The sequence below is a fragment of the Biomphalaria glabrata genome, chromosome 2 (genome assembly GCF_947242115.1).
Source record: "Biomphalaria glabrata chromosome 2, xgBioGlab47.1, whole genome shotgun sequence".
Classification (NCBI taxonomy): Eukaryota; Metazoa; Mollusca; class Gastropoda; family Planorbidae; genus Biomphalaria; species Biomphalaria glabrata.
In genome coordinates, this window is record NC_074712.1 from 38,599,261 (window position 1) to 38,623,456 (window position 24,196).

Here is a 24,196-nt window from a genome sequence, read left to right on the forward strand (position 1 = left end):
CTGTTTAGTGTTCTCCGATAACGGAACATCCAAAGAAATGGCAATTAGATTGTCATTTCTAGGTTTCCATATTTGTGAGAACCAGACGACTGCATTATAGGCCTATTGGCTGAACAAATGCTCCAAGTAATTAAAAAATTCCCATTTATCCTTAAATAAACTTCGAGGCTAAAGATATGATGGTGCTTCCAATATGACAGGATACATTGTTTCTTCAAAAGAAGCCGCTCGCACATTTGGAAATAGATGCACTAGGCTGGTTTCTAACTTTGCTACTTAAAAGGCCAGAAAAATGTTAGTAAATATATATTCCATCTATTTACAGTTAATATTGGACGTAGAACTTGATACTAGTTTGTATCAATGTTTCAAAGTTTTACACCAGAAGTGTTTTTAGGAATTTAAATGTGTAGAATGGGAACTAGATCTCATAAAACATTTCAAATACATTTGAAACACCATGGCATTAATTCGTTTTATTCTGTTCAAAAATTTTGTTGGAGTTCTGCTTCAAACGTAATAAGATTATTCTACTCTAGTTGTATTAGAATGTCTTTTGCTAAAGATACCGATACATTCAGATTACTCGGTGATTTTGTCACACATTACAATATTTACATTCGTCTTATTGGGGTAGGGGATCCACGAATATAATCTTGAACCCAGGCCCATGGGTACCTTGCTACGCCACTGTATATTAGGCCTGCATTTGGCTTGATTACGGCTATTTGAATTCTCCTAGTTCTTACTCTTAGGTGGATTTAACCAGAAAGTGAAACTATGTCACTGTTTTTGGAACACTTGGTATTGATCTATTTATTATTATTACGTCATAGTGTTTTTATAGTGTAAGAGAAATACATGTCTATCCCTGGAACTATATTATACTGCCATGGTCTATTTATAGATCTATTCATACTCAAAACTCGAGATCGGGATTTCCCTTAGGCATAGATATCTAGTTTTAAAAAGTAGTCAAGTCCTACTACTGGTAAATCTTGTTATAGATCTAGATCTAGTCGTATTATAATATAGATCTATATTATAGACCTAGTCTGTGTTCAACTAATCTATATAGAGATATATATTATTGCTCATGAATGTGAACTTAACACGTTTCAAAACATATTAATCATTTTAAGTTAGATTGTATAAATAATCATGAGTATAATTATATAATACTTAATAATAATAATAATAATACTAGACTAATAGTAATACTAATAGTAAAGTAATATTATAGGCCTATATTAGTATTTATTTATAGTCATCTTCTTTTTTGAAGTAACGTCTGTATTATATAAGATAATATAGTCATAGTAGGTATATTTATATTGATATGCGATATTTTGCCTTATATTGAATTGAGTAACTCTATCAGATCTTGCAATCTATGCAGATATAAATTTAAGGTAATCTGCCTCGAATATGGCCAATGTTCAGCAAGGCTGTCATATGGCTAGCACAATGACCTAGGCTACCACCTTTAATTTTCCCAACTAATGTCAGGTACTTATTAGAGTTGCGTGGAAACTCAAAAACCCAGTCTTTATCGAGATTTGAACCCAGGACCCCTCTTTTAGGAGGTCAAGCACTTTACCAGTCAGCCCCCCCCCCCTTTTAGAATTTATTTATTTCTCTTTAAATATAATTTGCCTTTGTATTTCCTTCATTTCAGAATTTTCACATATTTTGAAATCTTTGTGCTAGTTTTTTTTAAAAACAATGTCTGTAGTCATAGCATGGGGAGATAGAAATTCCGGAGCACTAGGGCTTAATGGCTCAGAAACAAAAGTAATATCCTCTCCTACTCAGGTGCATTCATTGAATGGGAAAGAAATTCAAAGTATAAGCAGTGGAGTAGGACATACACTTGTATGTTTGAAAGATGGCCAAGTTCTTGGCTGTGGAACCAACAACTTCAAACAAAGTGGAAAAGATGCTAAGCATGTGAAACTGACTTTAGGCAAGTATTAATAAAGTATTAATACATTATTGTTAAACATAATTGCTGCCTTGTCTAAATGTGGGTTTGCACATCTGCAGGTTTCTATCTGAGGTCTTAAAAAGGTTTCTAAAGTAGTGTTTGATAATGATGATGATGATATCTCAGAATATAAAAACTGTATGATTCTTGATGGAGATTCCATTAGGACAGGGGTGGGCAACCTTTTTGTATCGAGGGCTGCATATTTTTAAATTTGGGAATGGTGGGCAGCATATGTATATACAACTTAGAAAGATACGCTAGCTAATTGTGTAGAATGTCTTTTAATTCGTATTTACACTGTATTATATTCACGTTTCTTTTTTTCCACACTCCACGTCAAGGAAATACAACAAGAGTTAGCAAATTTTGAAACCTAATTTATGATTTTTGTTTTAAATTGCTGTCATCTTTTATATTACAATATCCCCACAAATATACAGTTGTACTTAATGTGCAGTATTTTACTTTTTACACTCAATGCATAATGTTCCGGAACTGTGGAACTAGCTTATTAGTTGTTACCCTTGTGATTGCTGTCAAATTAGAGTCAGTCAAAATCGACCAATAATTATACTTGTTTAGTTTCCACACAAAAAAAATGCTTGATCACTGAATGAGACAATATTGCCCTTGTGGAGCATCACCAGAGATTGCTGATCATGTCCTTCAATGGTGCATACTAAATCAAGAGACCTGAACAAGACTCTGGCTCCAAAACCCTCTTATAGAATCAAAACTATTCTGAGAACTGCCTGATCTGGAAACCACTGCGCGGTTCATCTCAGATATAGGATTACTGATCTGAACCCTCCAACATGTAAAATGAGAACGAAGAAGAAGAACAGATGTATGTGTACCCTAATAGTGTGAACAGCAGCAAAGTTTTTTTAAAGTGTGGAATTACTGCTTCTGGCACCCATAAGACTGACATGGAAGTACTGACTGGAACTTCTCTTTGATTGGAGTTATGGCCTCTGGAATAGATTCAGCTTTTGCACTAAATGGTGAGCTGATGGTATTGAAAACTTGTTCTTGACGTCTTATAATTTGATTTTATAAATTGCACAATTGAGGAATCTAAATAATTCTTGTACTTTTAATTATTTCACTAGAAATAGTTTCACCTTTCAATGACAAAACCTGTTTTCTTTTGCTTGCTTGTAGAAATGGGAAAGCCTTGTTTGAAAAGATTTAAAATGCATTTACATTTCATATGCAAAAGGCCCATTGCGATAGCAATTATGAAACACATGAAATATGTCTTCCACTCTTCATTAGAAATATTGGTAACAAAGTTACAGTCAATGTCCTTCAAGTAACATAACAGTTTCTTCCTTGAGATTTTATATTGTTCTGATTCGCCTTTCCCATGCTAAGCGAATACAGTGGATTATTTTGTTCATAAATTGGAACTACCTGTGGTTAACACCCCCTAGCTCTACTAAGTTTGATTACTAAGTCATTCTAATCAATAATATGTTGAAATTTTATGCAGCTTTGTGCAAACTTTCCTGTTTAGAGTTTATGGTTGGGATATTTTTTTAAATAAAAAAACAACAACAAAACTATTTTACTCAGTCAAAGATCAAGCTCCATCAGTTGTTATATACTGTGGGCACACCTGATTTCTGTAGGAGTCGGCGGGCCGCATAAAACACTCTGGCGGGCCGCATGTGGCCAGCCCGCAGGTCATAATTTGCCCACCCCTGCATTAGGGGAATGTAATGCACAATGAAATTGCTGCTGTTTAGGAAAGCGCTCTTAGTGTGGTCAACACAAGCGCTAAGAGAAATCTAGAGAGCTCCATTAAGGAGTGTGTAATTGACATTCACAGCTGAGAGACACTACATCTTGATCACTCCTCATGGCAACAAGCTGTGAGTGTAGGAGTCTCAAGATAAGAGGCAAGGACAGTGGCCAACAGGAATGAACATAGAGAGCTTGCAAAAGCTCAAGAAAAGAAGCAGGCATATCAATATCAGCAGTAGACCAAATTTACCCATGCCATGTATGTGAAAGGTTTTTAAAGCAAGAATTGGACTTTTTAGCCGTCTTTGAGTTCATAGGAAATAAGAAATATGCTCGTCTTTGACCACAAAGGAGAACATATATATATATATATGTATATATATATATATATATATATATAAACAAGAATATACAAACATTTACAAGAGAATCTTAGTTGGAGGTAAATTTAATGTAAGAGTGCTTCTTTGCACAGAGTTTGAGTTTTTTGGCACATCTGCACACTTTAGGCCATGTCGTGCCCACTTCTTTGTTCAGTTCAGCAATGAAAACCACAAATAGAGGATATGGAGGATGCATAATGTTGGAATTAGTTACTCAAATTCTATTTAGCTAATTAAAAGTCTAAGCTAAACATGTCATACTCACTTTTCTCTTATTAGTTAGAATGTTCATTGTTAACTTGATGACTGTGAACTAGTACTCATCGTATAAATAACATGAAGTCACTACACAAAAGTCCTTGTATTTTCTAGTATGCTAGATCACATGCATGAGCCCTCAAATGTTTGCAAGATGTTTAGCTATTAAGTGAAGTGGACAACATGGAACATAGATGCTGATTCCATTGCTGTTTTTATCTCCACCTTATACTTTTTCCTGGGTTACTAGTTCATCACATACAGTTTGTTCCCAACTATTCTTTCTAACCATAAAACAATGGCCAAAATACCGTTAGAAATATAGTCTGCCAATATAGTCTCTAAAAACTTTGTGAGTCAGTATGGATATATATTTTTATTTTAAGAAATCTTGAAACCAAAATGATTTATCATTATATTAAATTTAAAATGAATCACCAAATTCCAAACATACTTTTTTGTTCAGGTGATGTTGGAGAAAGATTAAATTCCCAACATGTGATTCAAGTGGCTACTGGTGCATCGCATAGTGCTGTACTTACTCAAAATCATAAAGTTCTGACCTGGGGCAAAAATACTGAGGGTCAGTTGGGAAGGGGAGATGTGGAAGAGAGTTCTAGAGGTACACCTACGTAAGTAGCTAATTTTTTTATTATATTGTGACAATTTATTTATATTTTTGTGTCATTAATTATCAGGTTTTACAATAGTAAGTTCTATGTTATCTGCGTTAAGTTGTGATGGCCGAGTGTAAAATGCTTAATTCCCATCCTTAAGGTCTGAAGAATCCAAAATCAACTAATGTTGCTGCCCGCTAATAATTTTTTACAGACAGTTAAAGTGGTGTGGCATTGAAACAAATACTGTATTAAGTTTTTGTTTAGAATAATGCAAGTAGTAATGTAAAATAATGAAACTTCGTTTACTCTGAAGGATTGTGAAATCTCTTTCTGCTTTCTGTGTGCTCCAAGTGGCTTGTGGTGACAATCATACTGTCATTTTAACTCAAGGTGAATTGATTTTTGTTTAAATTTATGTTCAATACCTGCATCTTATATCTAACTAATTTTTTTTTATTTCCTGCCTAACATGATGATATAAATGCATTTTTGGAAGACTATTATGTTACATTTATAATTTAATTAAGTATTATGTGTAACTGGAATAAAAACAAGAACTGATTTTCCTACTTTTATGTTTAAAAATAATTTGGAAGTTGTGACCATTTGATTTCCACCTAATGAAAGATTGTTTGGGTTATTTAAAATGATCAGATTTCAACTCTCTATTGTCAGATTTTGTATCAGAGTTTTTGTGGTTATTATTGCTTACTGAAGGACTGTTTCCAATAGCAGTGTTTCTAATTAGAAATATATATATATATATATATATATTATTTGTATTATACACACTATTAAGTAAGTTCTTTTTAGTTTAATTTTTATATTTCATTATTATTTTTTGATGTCCAAACATGTTTTTTTAGGCACACACTGTAATATTGTAATGCTTAGGTATGTTTGAGTTCAACTTACAATACCCTTACAAAATTACTTGAAAAATCAAATTCCTTTATTTTCTTATTTTAAAACAAAAATACATATTCTTGAATTTCAGATGGACAAGTTGCTACATGGGGATCAAATTCATTTGGACAGTTAGGTCTTGGTGCAACTGAAACTTTGTTTATAGATGAACCAAGATTTCTAGATTGTTTGAAAGGGTTACCTATAGATCAAGTAGCTTCAGGGAGTAATCATTCTCTAATACTTTCCAAGTCTGGAGCAGTGTATGGATGGGGAAGGAACAGGTGACTACCCAAAATTAATTAAAATGTAGACTTGATAAAGAAACCTTTTTAGTATTAAAAAACAATGTGCTATAGGTTTAAAATCTGGCAATAATGTTCTACTGTAAAAAAAAAAAAATAGAGCTAGTGGTCTTCTTTTACAGCAGCCTGCTCCTTACCTTCTTAAAATTCTGGCCCAAATTCTAATACTAAATTTTCTATTATATAAATAAAAGCTTTGTGGTAAAACAGATATTCCACAATAGTCAAACTGGCAATCATGAAATTATAAAATATTAATTTAAATAGTTTTTTGTATTCTAAAGTTTATTTTTTTTTTACCTGTAGAATCAATATAATTTACATGTTTGTTTGGCAGAGTTAAATAAGTACAAGAATAAATTGCTATAAAATGTTCCTTTTTAACTTTCAGCTTTGGTCAGTTGGGATTAAATAACAAAACTGGTAAGACAATTTTATTTTGACATGGATAAATAGCAATAATAAACAAAAGTCGATTTGCTTTTATTTTATAACATTTATATTTTTCACATAAAAAAAATGTCTTGTATAGTATTCAAAAATTCTAAATTTTTTAGTAATTAATATTAGTAAGTAATTTTTTTTAAGTCCTAATTTTTCTTTAACAGATTGCTTCTGGCCCAACCAATGTAGACCATTACGAAGTCAAAAAATTAAATATATTTGTTGTGGCAAAAATCATACAGCTTGTCTTACAATGGTTAAGTACTTAGTGTCTGAAACTTGTGAACATATTTTGCACTGTTACATTGGCCAACCATCAGTCTTTAAACTTCTTGGTCTGAAGAACTCTTTTAGTATCATCCATTTATTTTTCATCTTAATTAGTTTTCATATCACAATACAAAAGATTTAGGCATTGAAAAGAAAAGACAATTGAAACACTTTTAAATCAACTGTTTTAATATTTTCAGGATGGGGGAGTATTTACTTTTGGGGCAGGTACATGTGGTCAACTTGGCCATGGTAGTTACAACAACGAGTACTTACCTAAGCAGGTGATAGAATTATCAAAAAGCGAGGTGACCCAGATTGCTTGTGGAAGGTAAATCATTTTTAAAAAGTTAATTTGACTAGAAATATTATACTTTTTTTTCTTTTCCCTGCTTTTTATGAACTTAAAAAGAAAACAAATTTTTATCCAGGTCTACAAAAAATTGTTTCTTCAAAGTAAATTTCAGCATGTAATGAATATTTAAAATGTTAAAAACTTGTTTATAACAGTAGACCCATAGTAATCCCAGTTACAATAGATGTGTCATTGACATTCAGTTTTTAAGTCAAAGGTGCAGCTTTCATTTAAGATCATTTTTATTAATGTAATGCCATCAATGGACATGTAGAAATACTAATTTAGGATTAAATTCTTAATATACATTGTATTTACTTAATGTTTATTAATGGAAAAATAAAAGTATATATTTACATAAAATTTATAAAGCCAATAAATACGATTTGCAACAAAATCTGGCTATCAGGAGTATGGCCCAAACCCTGGACCCAATCACTCATCATCACCCTTCCAAAGAAAGCAATTTACAACTCTGTCAAAACTATCCACCATCAGCCTCATAAGCCATCCCAGCAAAGTACTGTTAAAAATCATATTAAATCAACTAAAACCAATAGCAGACAAAATCATATCAGAGGAACAAGCAGGTTTTAGACAAAGTCGCAGAACAACAGAACGAATCCTAAACCTCAGAATACTATGTGAAAAATATCTCCAACACCAAGAGAATCTTTTCCATGTCTTTATTGATTTCAAGAAAGCTTTCAATCGAGTATGGCACGGGGCACTCTGGGTGACAATGGAAACGTACAACATTAATAAAAACAAAATTAAAGTTATCCAGAACCTCTACAAGGATGTCACCAGTGCTGTGAACTTCAACAATAAAATTGGGGACTGGTTCAAAACCACAGTTGGAGTAAGACAAGACTGCCTACTTTCACCAACACTTTTCAATATCTTCCTTGAAAGGATAATGGAAGATGCTCTTGAGGGCTATGAAGGTACTGTAAGCATTGGAGGAAGAAGAATTACTAACTTGCGCTTCGCAGATGACAATGATGGCCTAGCAGGGACAGAAGAAGAACTAGCTGACCTGGTGAAGACTTTGAGTTTGAGTTTTTGGCACCGCAGCATATGGTTTGCAAATAAATACAGAAAAAAATAAATTATGACCAATAGCCAACAGGGCTTTAAAAGAGGCAAACTCAAAATCTATGGCCATATTACTAGATCTTCGGGGCTCGCAAAGACCTTCCTTCAGGGAACAGTACCAGGAAAAAGAAGAAGAGGCAGACAGAGAAAGCGATGGGAGGACAACATAAAAGAATGGACGGGCCTGCCATTGAAAGAGGTTCTAAACAAGGCAAAAGACAGGGAGGAATGGAGAAAGACGGGCCTGCCATTGAAAGAAGTTCTAAACAGCAAAAGACAGGGAGAAATGGAGAAAGACAGTTGACGAGTCTTGCTTGGTGCCCCAATGGTCAAACAGACTAAGGGATAGGTAAAGGTAAAATTTCTCTATGTGAAGATAGTGTTAGTTGGGATAAATAAAAAATGATCCCCTCTACAAATTTATATCTACATTTGTATATAAAAGGCTGATGAGATCAGTATTGAGTGTTAATAGTGATTTAGGTTAAGTGTTGATAGGTTTGCACATTATTATTATTTGCCCTAACTGAACTTCAGTCTTGGGTGTCTCTAGAGTGAAAATACTAAGTTTCAATGAAACCAAAGATTTTCTGACCTGCGTGACATTGCTTTCTTTCATTGAAAAAGTTTTACACATGTACAAATGTACTAAATGAGGGAAGTTTATCAATTTACCTGAAGTGCTTCAAAACTTTTCTGTAGCTTTATCTTATAATATAAATGAAAGTTGTAAAAATAAAAAATAATTAGTTAATCTAATTACAGTCCTTTTAAAAGTATCTAATTTGATCTCTTCACATCTTTTGATAAGCTTTTTGAATTCAAGTATAATGTGAGCTAAAGCTAAGTAGTAATGTTATCTGATACAAACAGCTATAGCCTAATAAAATACTTACACCAAATAGAATACTCAGCAAGACACAAAACTGAAGGCACATTTCTTATTTCATATGCTAGGAAACTTATTTACAAGTACTCATTCTTCTTTATTGCTACTAGAAAAACTGTAACTTTCAAGTTGCCTGAATCGGCCTGGAAAACTAATGACATATCAGAGTTAAAGTCTCCAATTAACAGTCATGACTAGATGAACTAATTGATAGGCCTACGACATAATTATCTTCCCTTTTGAAGAACATCTGTTCCTTTGTAAGATAAGATGATAAAACCAACCCTGTGGTGAAAATGTTCAGTCAGAACATGATAAAAATAAAGAGGACTAAAATATAACTATAGTATTTGTATAGAGTAATTCCATTTATTAATCAGTTATAATATGAAAGAAAATTATAATATAAAAAATTGTATAATTTGGGCTGTTAAAAATGGACTTAAATCTAGTTTCTTTTTCATTCATTTAAAATAATGGAATCTTTTTTTTTTTTAATTGTAGATGTCACACACTTGCATTTGTTGCCAAATCTGGACGAATCTATACTTTTGGACTTGGTGTGAGTGGACAACTTGGGCTTTCAACTACAGAAAATAAAAACACTCCAGTTTTTATAGCAGGTCCTATTGTCTCAGGTTCTACACAGACAGTTTCTATGGTGCCAGACAAACAAAGTTCAGAAATAAAAGTGAAAAGAATATATGCAGGTGGTGATCACAGTTTTGCAATAGTCCAAGAAAAAGCTGTGAGTTTAAAAAAAAAGAGAGAAAAAGTTTCCCATTTCAGACCTTGCATTCTATGGGGTAGATGATGTTAAGGTCATCTGTTTTTCGGCCAACAGTTAAATAGCAGGGTGTCATGTGGCCAGTACAATGATCAACCACCGTTACTTTCCCAAAGTAATGTAGGGTGGACTCAGGGGTGCCCTAAAAATCCTGAAATTCAAAATCTCAATTTTTCACCAAGATTGGAAACCCAGGACCCCAGGTTTGGAAGCCAAGTGCTTAACCACATAGCAACAGGGCCCCCTTGTGAGTTTTAAGCTAACAAAAAAAATGTAAAGATAAGAATTAGTTGAGTGGAAAATTCTTCTGGGGTAAAATAGATCAGGATAAGTGTAGAATCTATTTTTAATTATATTTTAAAAACTATCTACACTTTCTTAAAGGTTGCTGGAAATAGTTTTAGAAAGTGCATTTGGGTAGATTTTTTTAAAGAACAAGAACTAGATAGGCCTATATTTTATCTATTTTATTTTAAAAAAAAAATACTTGCTAATCTTTATATATATATATATATATGTCTTTGATATAATTTCGTAATATTAAAACTGTTTCCACAAGCTATAAGAGCTATTTTAAAATTTCTTTAATAGAACTTTGATCATTCAGGGGACCATTGTCTTTGTAATATTGATCTAGAATCTGAATAAAAGAATGTTTATGACATTCAAAACAAAATACTGCTTTATATAATTACATTTTTTTTACAAATCAGCTTACAAGTAATTTAAAAGATTTCAAAAATACTTATAATTAATCTTTAATATTGGATTTAAGAATACATCATATCTTAGATTCTTTACAAAAATGAAATTATAAGATATTTTTATTAGGTATGCCAGCCAGATGATTATAGAATAAAAGATCCAACAAAGCAAATATTAAGTTTATCTCAGAGAAGCATTGAAAAACTACAGTCTTATCAAAAAGAGCAAATCCCATCAGAAATGACTCAGTGAGTACATTGGTTGACATTTCATTACCTCCTAGTAAATGTAAAAATAGTTCCTTCTTCACATTTCATTGCGACTATTGAAATAGAATTATTTATCTTTTATACAATTGGTATTAACCACTTAAAACTTCTATGGAATAATGTCAATTGTTTTTCTTAATGTTTTATTGTGACAATTGCAATAAAATTATTAGTTATTTAGACATTTGTTTAAATAAAAATGTATACCCTGTGGACTTAAAACAATTGATATTTCTCTGTATCATTTACAATTACTTGAGAAATGTATTTTTATATTTCAGTGAGCTGAGTACAATTTTCTCCAGTGTTTCTTGTCTCAATGGCTCATTTCTTTTACTGTAAGTAATTTTTTCTTTGGGTCTGAATTCCCACAAACTTAATATGAAAAGTACTCAAGAGTAATGTGCTATTTCCTTTCAAATCATTTTCTGTAGTTTTTTATTTTTTTATTTCTTTATTTCCTCAGTGATGAAGAGCACAACAATACCACCAGTTTAAATCATGGAGTTAACATGAATGCTGTCAAAACATTTTTTCATACCCTGGAGAATCTTTCTACTGCTGATATTATACAAAAGGTAAAGAATTTTGACTGAAAAACAATAAATATTTGATGGCATATTTTTTCTTGATGATACCATTTACTATGCCATCACAGATGCACATGATATTATAAGAGACATATTGTAAACATGAGTTAGCAGTGATTTCTTGTTAAGTAAAATGACAATAACCTTAAAGTAACTTAACCATTGGCATATTTTTTTTTTAATGTTTAATTTCATTTAAATAGATTACTCTGTTATTAGTTAATTATAAACATAGTTTTAAATTATTACTGAAAACATCATGCTAATGAATGTTTCATTTCAGTTGTCAATGTCAATAGAAAAACGTTTGTACCCATCCTTGGCTCCATCACCACCTGATGTAGAAGCCCTCCGAGTTTATCTTATTTTACCAGAGTGCCATTTGTTTAATCAGCCTGCATTGTACAGTTCAATCATATGTCCATTTGCCAAGTCTCTACTCTCCCTAAGCAAAGTTGCCTTAGATAAAATCAGTAAGCCCTATTTGTTGATTTGTGATCATTTTGATTAGGCAGAACAATATTCTTGTTATGGTATTAGTTATTTTCCTCAATTTAAAATATTTATCTAAATAATTTCTTTCGTTTTTTTTTCTAGTGAGGTACATTATGTAACCTTTATTTAAGACTTTAACTGTGCCTTAAGTTGTATTTGTTATTTAACAATAATAAAATAATGAGTTGCTAGTTATTTCAATAACAAGTGCAACAACATCAAATGTGCTGGACTGTGAAAGAAATTTAGAGTTAAAAAAAAATGTCTAGATGATAATTGTGTTGTGCATGGAAGGTTTCTTGTTGGTCATTTGATAATCCAAACTATCTACCGTTTAACTTCCTTGTTGCTAAAAGTTGTATTTTATTATTTTATTTTAATTTACTTGATCTATGTTTAATTCTATGAGCGAAAAATCTCACAAATCATACAAAGTTTACAACACATTGAATTTCAGAGTCATGGTGGTGTCTAAACAAGGCTTCACATTTTGAAAGATTGATATTAGTATGTTGACTAAATTTTACACATTTATTTTATGAGTAAATCATTTTAAGGATCAGGAAATTTTATTTTAAATAATGGAATTTTTAAAAATGTTACTGTTTAATATTTAATGCTTGGCAGTTTAGGTCTTTAGTTAGTTCTAGATGTTCTAATAAATTTTTTTTTTTTTTTAAAGATTTTTCAATATTGTCTTTCAGATTTACAAAAATTGTATCAAATATTTGTTAAAACTGCCACCTACTACAAATAGCTCTGAAGTAAGTAGTTCTATTCCTTAGAATTAATGTGTATTTGTTTTTAGTTAATTGTTCTTATTTTGTATGTAGCAATAACATTGTTAAGAAATGCTATTTCTATTTTGCTCTTTCTTTCTTAGGCTTGTAAAAGGCAAACAGCAATTAATCTTTCCATGGAGATGTTAAAATTATTAAATGAAGTGAGTTCAATATGAAAAAAAAAATATTTAGAATTGGTGGATTGGTTAAAGTATAAATTGGGCTGGATTATTTTTAAAATGTAAAATACTTTAGTCTTGTCTCAAATGTATGTAGATTATTAAGCCTAAAGAAATCATAAAAACATAATTTACATGTCATCAAGTAACTAAAATTTTAGTATTACCCTGAACAGATCAATGACGAAAATCAGATCATCCCATATCAAATGTTTTATATTCCTGAACTGAAAGAAGTGATCAATATTAAAGAGGACTACATCAACTTAACTTTGAGAACCATTCATCAGAATCTTTTGTGGGGTGTAGCAATTCAGGTATGTCTAAATCAGCTCAACTTAGAAAACTTAGAAACAATTTCTCTGATTTTCTTTCTACAGTTTAGGTTAGCAAAGCTTTTTTTTTTCTATAGAAATTATGTGGTAGGAATACTTATGAGTTATGGTTTATTTATGAAAGGAATGTAAATGGTGAATGAATGAGTTTTAAAACACTAGAGTAAAATATGAAACACACTTAAATGTAATCATTGAATATAATGCATTAGTTGATGTTTCATTGACATTTAAAGATGTTCTATTTTAATACCTTGATTGTTTTTTTCTTGAATAAAGCCAGGTTTATGTTTTAGCAAGTATCCATTTTTATTTGATGTAGCTGCTAAATGTTTATTGCTTCAAACTGATGCTGCACTGCAAATGCAGGTATTATTTTTTACAAAACTGTTATTCATACTCATTGTCTTGTACATCTGTTACAAATCTGAGGCTTTTGTCTTTATTTATGTTATAGATAGGTGGATTCTATCTTTATACATGTTACAAACCTGAGGCTTCTTTTAAACATATTACAAGTCTGTGACTTATCTGTTGTAATATTTAAATGGTTTAGTATGGACTATGCATTTATATTGTCACTTTTGTTCTTGAGACTGAAAATATTTTTTTTAGAAAGCTTTTGAGACTGCCTGTAAATCAGATGCAATTAATTATTTAACATCCATTGAATTAATGGATCCTACAAAAGCATATCTTTTACTCAAAGTGAATCGAAGTACAATCATTGAAGACACTATAAGACTGTTCAAAAATAAGAGTAGTGAAGATCTTAAGAAACCTCTACAGGTAAGGATTATAGTTACTGTAATGTAGTACTGACATAAAAATGACGTTAAAAAATTGTCTGAAATAAGTTTTTGATATTGTATCAGCCAAACACATTTTGTTTATATATTAGCTTACTATTGTTATTGACAGGTTTTCATATTGGGAGAAGAACACCTCTATGAACCAGTCATTCAGAAAGTAAGATTTTTAAACTAATTTACTGTTTTTTTTACATGTAAAATGTTCAATCTGTTTTTTGAACTTGTGGTCAGCCATAGGCTAGTATGTTGACACTCTAAAACCCAAACCTTACAAGTCAACTAAATTGGAGCAAACTTCCAATATCGTAAAAGCAAAAATAAACAACTTGATATAAATATATATACATATAAAGTTAGCTCTACTTTAAAAAATCTTTTTAAGGTAATTATGTACATAAATTAAAAGTTTGAAAAGAGAATACATTTCAGTTATTGGTTTTAGCTCAACACTTTATGAATATTTATATTAAAAACATTAAGAACAGGAAACAAAACACCAAATGAAGCTGGAAGATTTTTCAAGTCCTACAATTTCTTCTCTCAGATAAACTGCTGATCAACCAATTTTAACCATCACTTCTTTTGTAATTACTATTGTATAGCATGTCTTTCATGCTAGAGCATGCTCAGTGTACCATGGTCCAGTCTCTTTTGTTGAACTGGAGGGGGGGGGGGAGAGTATTTAGGAGAACGTTTCTGTGCTGCCTTTTGACTCAGCTCAAGTCGGAATTTAGACCCGAGCTCCATTGAAAGTCAGCCACGTGGCTTATACAATACATCAACGCATCCCAACTTAACTCGCTATCTTAGTGTAAGGTTCATAATTATAACATTTTTTTGTGTGTGGCACTATTGTACATTTTCCAATTCTGTCTAAATGAAAATGTTTAATGTATTTTTTTACTAGTTGCAGTAATCTTTTAATATAGAGCATGGCCCTGTGTCCACACCTCTCTAATTGGAACATGAAAGCTGTTTGGAAACTTTAATAATGTCATTGATCATGAAAAACTATGAATCTACCATGTAGATTTAGACTTAAATTTCTCAAAACAGATCTTTCTTTTGGATTTTCTTTTGTTGATCCAAAACAAATAAAAGTTTTAATTTTATTCTCTGCATTGTAAGATGCCCAGTTGTTTATGGATTAGATTTGTTGTGAAGTATTTTATTTCTTACTGAAATACAAGTATTTTATTTCTTACTGAAATACAAGTATTTTATTTCTTACTGAAATACGAGTATTTTATTTCTTACTGAAATACAAAAATTTTGTTTCTTACTGAATTACAAGTATTTTGTTTCTTACTGAAATACAAGTATTTTATTTCTAAATATAAATACAAGCTTTTCATTTCAGTGAAATATTAGTATTTTATTTCATACTCAAATACAAGCAGTTTATTTCTTACTGAAAAACAAGCAGTTTATTTCTCAATATAAATACAAGCTTTTCATTTCTTTCTGAAATACAAATAGATTATTTCTTACTGAAATACAAGTATTTTATTTCTTACTGAAATACTAGTATTTTATACTTACTGAAATAATAGAATTTTTATTTTTGTATTCTTCTTCTCATTCCAGGAATTCTTTAGATTGATTTTGTGCAAAATGTTACATCCTGACTTTGGAATGTTTGAACTAAATGAAAAATCTCATCTGCTATGGTTTAATCGATCGGTAAATTTTATTTTAATTTTTGTACAGTTAAAGGAAAAAATAGATCTAATGTTTCCTATTAGATTACTTGCATTGCCCACCAGCTATGCCCGTTGATTTCTTCTCAGTCTAAATATTGTTTATTCTTTTTCTTACTTATAAGAATATAAAAAATATAAACACCCTCCCAAGCACACTCACTTAAGTTCTGACCTTTGAATTCTATATCAGTTATCTCCCCCATACTTTTACCCTGCCCCTAAAAAAAACTTGAATTTTAGTTTCTGTTACATTTAATTGGCACAGCCTGCTCAATAATGATACCCCTCCCAAACAAATACTTTTGCCAGTGAATTTGATTACCAGTATCACTAATTCTCACAACACACACACTCTGTGCTTTAGGAAATAGTCCTACATATATTCTCTGAGTATTCTTCGACTTATGAACTTTTTATCGAAAGATTTGAAAGTCTCTCTGATGTTTCAAACACCATCAATTTTTTAATCAAGTGTTAAAAAATTATCTTCACTGTATCAGGATTTATGTAGATCAAATTATTAAAATTTAATTTAATTTAATTTAATTGTGAGAAAACACTATAAAAATGTACACACACAAAAAAAGTTAATTGGCAATTAAGAGCTTGACCCTCAGATTATAAGTCTGAAGCTCTACCGAATGAGCTAACTCAAGTTTATTTGAATACACATAAAAATTAAATTGCTTAAAAATGGAGGTACAATCTTGTATTTTTCAAAAAATGTCAGATTCATAAAAATATACTGAGTCAAAATTGCAAATAGAAAATTGTTTTGGGTGAATTTGGTAAACTGCTGTAGTTTCAATCATGAAAATATCTTAGTTGTTCTAGACCAAAAGTGATTACAGGTAAAATTTCTTATTTTTTTCATCCATTGCAGGTGGGAGATCTAGTGATGAGGGAGTGAGGGCTTTTAGAAATATATATAAGATTAAAAATTATATATAATTGTATCATTATGTTTTTAAACCTTTAGACCTTGAAAGATCCTGATGAAATTAAAAAAAAGACTGATATGTTTCTTTTGATTGGAGTTTTATGTGGACTTGGAATATATAGCTCTACAATCATCACTCTACCATTTCCTTTGGCACTTTATAAAAAACTTCTGAAAATGTAAGTGTCTTTTACCTCAAGATACTAATTAAAGTGCTTTGAAAAAATTGAATAAACATTTAGTTACAAGTTAGCCAAAATGGATATTTTTTAAATAGTTTTTTGGCTTTGAGTCATACTTTCACAAACTCTAATTATGTTAACCATAACAACTTTTCTCAAATTTGTTTGTGTTAAAATTTGTAGTGAAAATTAAAGATTGAAAATTGATTGTTAATGCAAAACCATTGAGACCATTGAATGACAATCCAGAGCACATACCTCATAATCAGGCAGCCATCCTATATAATACTAATACATGGTGTTTTTTTTCTAATACATCTTTTTATACCAATATGGTTGATTAAGTTAGTTACCATTTATTACTTCAGTTTATGGCAAAAGGACTGAGTGGATTGCCAATTTATTTTGTAAGAAACTGTGTCATCTCTGTCATCATAAAAGTTCTAAAAAAGAATGATATTATGCACATAGAAAGTAATAGTAACAGAAAAGAAATATGGTGAAAGGCTATTAAAGATTAGAAGAAATATATATTGAAAGACATGATGTCAACAGGAGGTTAGGTTTAAATTAGGTAGTTTATTTTGTGTAGTTTTCAGTCAAAATAACTGGCTTATTTAGTTAACAGTGCATTAGACAGTGTCAGGGTTGTGTTTAAGCCTTAGCTCGTTTGCCCGGGCCCCTGACATTCAATAGGCACCTTCGTGCTTACAATAAATAATTGACTCACCGTTAATAATGTAGCTATTTAATGACATGAATATAAGTAATAGTGACAACTGATGGAGTAATGACATTAAATCTAAATTATTCGAATATTGTGGTTATAATAATTAAACAATGGTTCTGCACCTTGCTATCACACTACGTCACACGTTCAACACTGGCCCACAGCCGATAATATATGTAAATCTTGATAATCCCAAAAATAACTCCCTGTAGAGACATAAGAAAAGACAAATTGAAAGTTCTAGTTCCAAAACACTAAGGCAGCGAAACAACTGCGAAATGCAGTAATGCCTTAAATACTCACCCTAAACAGGGGAACACAGAAGAATTTCAAACACACGTTACAACAGCATAATAACAAAACCACTCCATAACCTTACAAGCAAGGCAACAAAAAGAAAGTGCGTTCAAAAATAGTGCACTTAATACACATTGGTGCTAGAATGCCATAATCTACGCACCGACAGACAGTATAAAATACATATATATGCTTTAACTAATTCTATAACTTTTGCAATATTTCAGACCTGTCACAAGAGATGATCTAAAAGAATTAGATCCTTTAATGGAAAAGTGCGTTGGCTAGTTAAATTATTATTTTTTTTTTTTTAAACAATAATTCTTTACTTAGGCAAATTTATTTTTTTTTAGAAATTTGAATCAATGAAAGAAAATATCAATAATTAGTCATATTACAAAAATACATGTAATACGAAAATTCAGTTTTTGAGCTTAAAATGTAAAATAGTTCCAAATTAAAACTTAAATTAAAAAAAACATTTAGCACATTGATAGCCCTCCAAAAATGAACACACAATTACTGTAGATTTATTATTTCAAAATGAACTTTTTTCTTTTGACAGAAGGTTCCAAAGTTTGCTTGATTATTTTGATGATGATGTGGAAGATAAATTTGATTTAGATTTTCAGGTACTAGTCTATATACTTATATAATATAAATTGCAATTTATATGTATATTGAAATGTCAAGAAACTATTGTAATGAAACCATGATAAAACTTTTTTTTTATATATATATATTTTTATTTTGGAAAATGAAAAAACAAAATATGCCTTTCTCTTGTAGGATATAATACCAGAAAGAGATTCAGAGATGGTCAATCACACTAACAAGTAAGATTGTATCAACTAATCTCAAAGTCATATTAGTTTTTAACTACTTTCAGATATATATATCTATCTATCTATAGGTAGATATAAATAGATATGTATCAACAATTTCTTCCTGATTTACATTGACATTTTATAGGACTGACTTTTAGTCCAGTATTTTCCAAATTCAAATTAAATCCTACCTGTGGGTATGACACACTTGTCAGTTTTGAACAATTCAACTATGTAAAAGAGCTGATAGAATTAGTCTGCATTCTTATGAGAAGTACACTGCAGCTCAGGGTAATGCTGAGCATGATTTTGGAACTCTTAGCTTGCTTTGTATCACTTTCATTCTTCAACCTAAATCAACATTTATTTCAATTTTTTAGCAGAAACATATTTGTACTGCTAAGAGTTATATTGATTTCATCTGGAAGTAGAAGGTTGTCATCTCTAATTGCTCTCTTCAGATGTGTAAGCTCTATAGCTAGTAAATTTCAGGAATGATCTAAAAATAAATTTGTTTGAATTCATAATTTTTAAGCCATTTTGCTTTTTGTACAGGCGAGAGTATGTGGATCTCTATGTGGACTATCTGTTGAACACATCAGTAGAAGTCCAGTTTCAAGCTTTCAGAGAAGGTTTTATGAGTGTGTGGGGTGGGAGTGTGTTGGATTTGTGCCATCCTGAAGAGCTTCAAGCCATGGTTCATAGCAGTGAAGAGTGTGACTTTGATGAGCTTCAAATGGTATAAAATTAACTGTTTCCATTGAAGTAATTTAAAAAATTACATTTTAGTTAATGTTGTGTATTATGTTTTATATTGAAAACAAAATAACTAGTTTCTTATTGTATATTTTAAAGAAAACTACTTACTCACTTGGCTACAATCAAGATCACCCGACCATAAAAATGTTCTGGGAAGTTTTTCACGAGATGAGTTTAGAAAACAAAAAAAAATTTTTAGGTAAGTTTTTAGTCATTTATTTTTAATGCTTATGATTGGTACTTAAACTTCAATGTTTCTTTCTATATTAGTACTATATTTATTGTACACCATTGAGTCCCGATAGTCTGAAATGTTTGGTACCTAAACCAATTCAGATTAATGAATATTTCAGATTAAGCGAAATTATACTAAAATAAACATAATTATGAAATAAAACATATAATTACATTAACTGGTACAGGATATAGTGATAAGGACAGTTTATTTTATTTCATCTCTGTGAAACTAATTCTGTGTATAAAGTGCATGGCAAGAGAGCTAAATGTTTCTTATACAGAAGTAAAAGTAATTTTCTGTATTATTATATCAGATTTTAAAATACCAGTATCGTACTGTTGCAGCCCTGCAATTTATCGCACATCACTAAATCAAATTAATATACCCTCTTTGTAACCATTTTCGACAAATTTTCAAGCATTTATAATTTATTAAAATAGTTTTTTAAGCTGACCAATTTAAGGTATGATTTGTTCATGTATCCTAATTTCAGTTTCATTAAGTGGACTTTCAGATGACTAAACTTTGGTTTATTGAGACTCCATTGTATTATATTAATAAAATTTTTAAAAAATTTTTGGGTTAGTTTTTATTTCTTTATTTTAAAAAATTTTCAATTTCTGTGACATTCAGTGTTTGTAACAGGCAGTGATCGTGTTCCAATATTTGGCATGAAAAATATTCAAGTAAGTAGGCTACATGAATATATTGTTTTAAATTATTTTATAATGTTCAGTTAAATATAAATTGTAATAGTCACAATTTAAAAAACAGGGAAAAAGTTTGGGCGCTCAGTTGCACTCAATTAAATGGTGGTTTCATCTTAAAATGCATGCAGTTATTTTTATACAGCTGTACTGTTTGAATCACTATGTATTTAGAGCAACTACTTTTATTTCATTAGACGTTCAGGTTATCACTCTGCTGAGATTTAGATGCATGACTAATATGACTTTAACCACATACTGGGCAATGCTTTTCAGCCTCAACATAATGCCTGGCTGGAAACTGTGATTAGGGGAGATGATTAGGTCAACAGGAAAGTAAAACAGAACCCTTATTGTGGTATCTGAGTCCATTACACTGGTGGGAAGGAAGAGAGACCCAAATACCATGTCACTATCCACACACCATTCCTCAAGGGTCCGTTTAATGGCTGACACTGGCATGGCTGGTGTGATGCAGCGAAGGAATATGTAGGAGTTTCCCCTGTGTGCTTGGCTTTCAGACTCACTCTAACCAAAGTCTCTTAGGATACAAGCCATCTGTACTAGGAATGCAACAAATTTACATCTGCTCAGACAGGTCGATGGAGGAGCTTTCTTGAGGCTTCAGTTCCAAGATTTTTGAACTCAACTCTTATGATAATTATAAAGAAGAATATAGATTATGTGGATTATGTTTATTTTCAGCCTTTTAAAAAAATTTGAACTTTATTGAAGTCAACAACAAATTTACATTTAATTTGTAAAAATAAAAATTACTTTCAATCATTTCTGACATATAACTAAAAAAAAAATTACTTTCATTCATTACTTTGAAACTCAGCTGGGGGCTCTGGAAAAACTTGAAATAATTGTAATTTAAAAATCAATTTGTTATAATAACTAAGTTCATATCAATAAAAACACTTAGATTTACTTAGAATTTTATGTTTGTATTTATTTAACAATATCACTTATATTTGTAGATTTATTTATTAGTCACTGCCAGTTCTAGTTTGTGTCTGCTGTATTCTACTGAGTTTCATTTTATCTACCAGATTCAATTTGTAGAGAAAGGTGAAGAATTCTTACCAGTAGCCCTCCTGTGTCACAACATCTTACAGTTGCCAACATACATCAAGAAAGAAACTTTAAAAGATAAGCTTCTAATGGCCATCCAACAAACGGAAGGATTTGGTCTATATGATAATTTATAATTAAAGTCTTTCCAGTACTTGTTGAATATTATTATGAATTATGCAAAAATGAAAATATGAATACTGACAAGAATAGTGTGTATTTGTATTCTTTTTGCTCACATTTTCTTCATCTTCAAAAAAAAAAGTAAAATGTGGTAAAAAGCACAAATAAAAAAAAACAAAAAAACATTTATTTCAAGTTAAAACTTTGCACTTTGTAATATATCTGGATAGCCAAGTTAATGTAATGTTGTGCTAATAATGCAAGTGGAGAGGGTTTGATCCCTATACTTGACCATTTTTTTTCTTTTTTTTCAATGACAAATACAATATAATTATTTTGCTATACTATATGAACATAAGATATGTACCTTTTGTCTGTTGGGCCATTAGGGCGCCACACAAGATTTGTTGACCGTCTTTCTCCATTCCTCTCTGTCTTTTGCCTTAGTTAGAACCTCTTTCAATGGCAGGCTCGTCCATTCTTTCATGTTGTCTTCCCATTGCTTTCTCTGTCTGCCTCTTCTTCTTTTTCCTTGTACTGTTCCCTGATTGAAGGTCTTTGCGAGCCATAGATTTTAAGCTTACGTTTTTTTAGGATAGTTAGCAGAACATGAGATAGGAATTTTTAAAATTTTAGGCCTACTTGTTTTTTGTTTTTATATTAGGCCTACTTGTTTTTTTTTTATATTAGGCCTATTTGTTTTGTTTTTATATTAGACCTACTTGTTTTTTTTTATATTAGGCCTACTTGTTTTTTTTTTATATTAGGCCTATTTGTTTTGTTTTTATATTAGACCTACTTGTTTTTTTTTTTATATTAGGCCTACTTGGTTTTTTTTTATATTAGGCCTACTTGTTTTGTTTTTATATTAGGCCTACTTGTTTTGTTTTTATATTAGGCCTACTTGTTTTGTTTTTATATTAGGCCTACTTGTTTTGTTTTTTCTAATATTAGGCCTACTTGTTTTGTTTTTATATTAGGCCTACTTGTTTTTTGTTTTTATATTAGGCCTACTTGTTTTGTTTTTATATTAGGCCTACTTGTTTTTTTTTTATATTAAGCCTATTTGTTTTGTTTTTGTTTATTTTCTATTCATTTTTTTCTGTTTGCTTTGCATTCTGTTAGAAATTAATTGGTAAAGTTCCTCTTAAATTCCTTGTAATGAGTTTTGTAGATGATGTAAATTTTATTTGGTTCTGTGTTCAACAGCTCAAGAGAGTATCACATGGATAGCTCAATGACCAAATAATTTCCTTCGGAAAATGTCAATTAATCTCCATATAATCAAATGAAAAGCCCAGCTCAACCAGAAAAGTACATTAAAACATAAAATGTACCAGTATTGTCATTCTACATTGATAACTTGAAATGAGAATCAATTTCTTCGGATGATTATATTTAAACAAGAATCTTACATTTTTAAAAATTATATGAGGATAATAAATGATAAATAATATTACCACATGTTAATCTAATTTGTCATGAAAACTGTATGTTTTATGTAATGATTTAATGTTTACTTTTAAATATAAAGGTCTGTTCCTATGATATTTTCAGGCTTTTACATATCTTACCACTAGTTAATCTGTCTATATAATTTGAGAATGGTTTTTTTTTCTGACCGGGATCTATTTATTCTTAAGACTACATTTTATACAAACACTTAACATCCTGTCTTACTTTTTAATGAAGAATGTTTCTATTTCTTCAAAAAATTCTTTTACAAGATATGAACGTATGTCTTTGGATATTTACTTGCAACATAATATTTCAGGCATACCGGTATAATTTTGTATATAAAATAGCTATGTCTATAACAAATAAATGATATAGAAACCTTTGATTTACCTTTTTTTAAATTAATTATGATAATTATAATAAGGCTTGTCTTCGAGTCTGAAGATGAATGAGGAATGCAGTTTTTCAAATTAATGACTTTAAACCTTTTTCAATGTGGGGAAAAAAATAGTTAAAAGTTAGGCAATCTATCACTGAGTACCGGCACCTATTCTTTTACAAAAAAAAGCACTGTATATATATATCTTGAATACTAAACTTTATTTGCTTCATAATTCATTGTAAGTAAATCGTCTGTATTAAAGTGGCCAGATATTTGGGGAGCTAAAGTGGAACATATATTGATCATGCAATGTAAAAAGAAAAGGCTTAGATTTTTAAAATTGCTTCCAACTGACTGTATTACAATACATCAGAATGTACACACACACACACACACACACAATGTAGGCCTAGCCTACTTACACACTAATTTACATAATTGCAGGCTTTTTGAAAGGTCTCCAAGATAGATTATCTTTCAGTGCGAGCTGTCTGAAAGTGTTAACCTGTCTAGTAGACCGCCCCTCTCATATACTCTGCACAATTTTTGTTC

General features: G+C 30.6%; 1 protein-coding gene across 3 annotated transcripts; it reads left to right on the plus strand.

The window, feature by feature from the left end:
- Nucleotides 1-198: 198 nt before the first annotated feature.
- On the plus strand, nt 199-23,647 carry LOC106072237 (probable E3 ubiquitin-protein ligase HERC4). 3 transcript variants are annotated; one of them, XM_056020431.1, is made up of 29 exons: nt 199-294; nt 1,679-1,966; nt 4,847-5,012; nt 5,314-5,390; nt 5,998-6,190; nt 6,603-6,634; nt 6,820-6,911; nt 7,126-7,256; nt 9,772-10,015; nt 10,886-11,007; nt 11,310-11,366; nt 11,495-11,606; nt 11,902-12,091; nt 12,571-12,620; nt 12,818-12,877; nt 12,997-13,056; nt 13,251-13,391; nt 13,689-13,778; nt 14,025-14,198; nt 14,331-14,378; nt 15,809-15,904; nt 16,904-17,043; nt 18,301-18,348; nt 18,639-18,705; nt 18,863-18,909; nt 19,456-19,639; nt 19,756-19,858; nt 20,531-20,583; nt 21,660-23,647. In XM_056020431.1, the coding sequence occupies exons 2-29, from the start codon at nt 1,726-1,728 to the stop codon at nt 21,816-21,818; spliced, it is 3,177 nt and encodes a 1,058-aa protein (XP_055876406.1). In that variant the 5' UTR covers nt 199-294; nt 1,679-1,725; the 3' UTR covers nt 21,819-23,647. The 3 variants fall into 3 exon arrangements, with proteins under 3 accessions (XP_055876406.1, XP_055876407.1, XP_055876408.1); XM_056020432.1 differs by lacking the exon at nt 199-294 and adding an exon at nt 923-991; XM_056020433.1 differs by lacking the exon at nt 199-294 and adding an exon at nt 997-1,141.
- The last annotated feature ends 549 nt before the right edge of the window (nt 23,648-24,196 follow it).

Bases quoted from the DNA above. Each gene is read 5' to 3' on its own strand.
- LOC106072237 (XM_056020431.1), top strand. From the start codon at position 1,726: ATGTCTGTAGTCATAGCATGGGGAGATAGAAATTCCGGAGCACTAGGG. The intron at 17,044-18,300 runs GTAAGTGTCTTT...GCAATATTTCAG, and splicing joins TATAAAAAACTTCTGAAAAT to ACCTGTCACAAGAGATGATC. The intron at 18,706-18,862 runs GTACTAGTCTAT...TTTCTCTTGTAG, and splicing joins AATTTGATTTAGATTTTCAG to GATATAATACCAGAAAGAGA.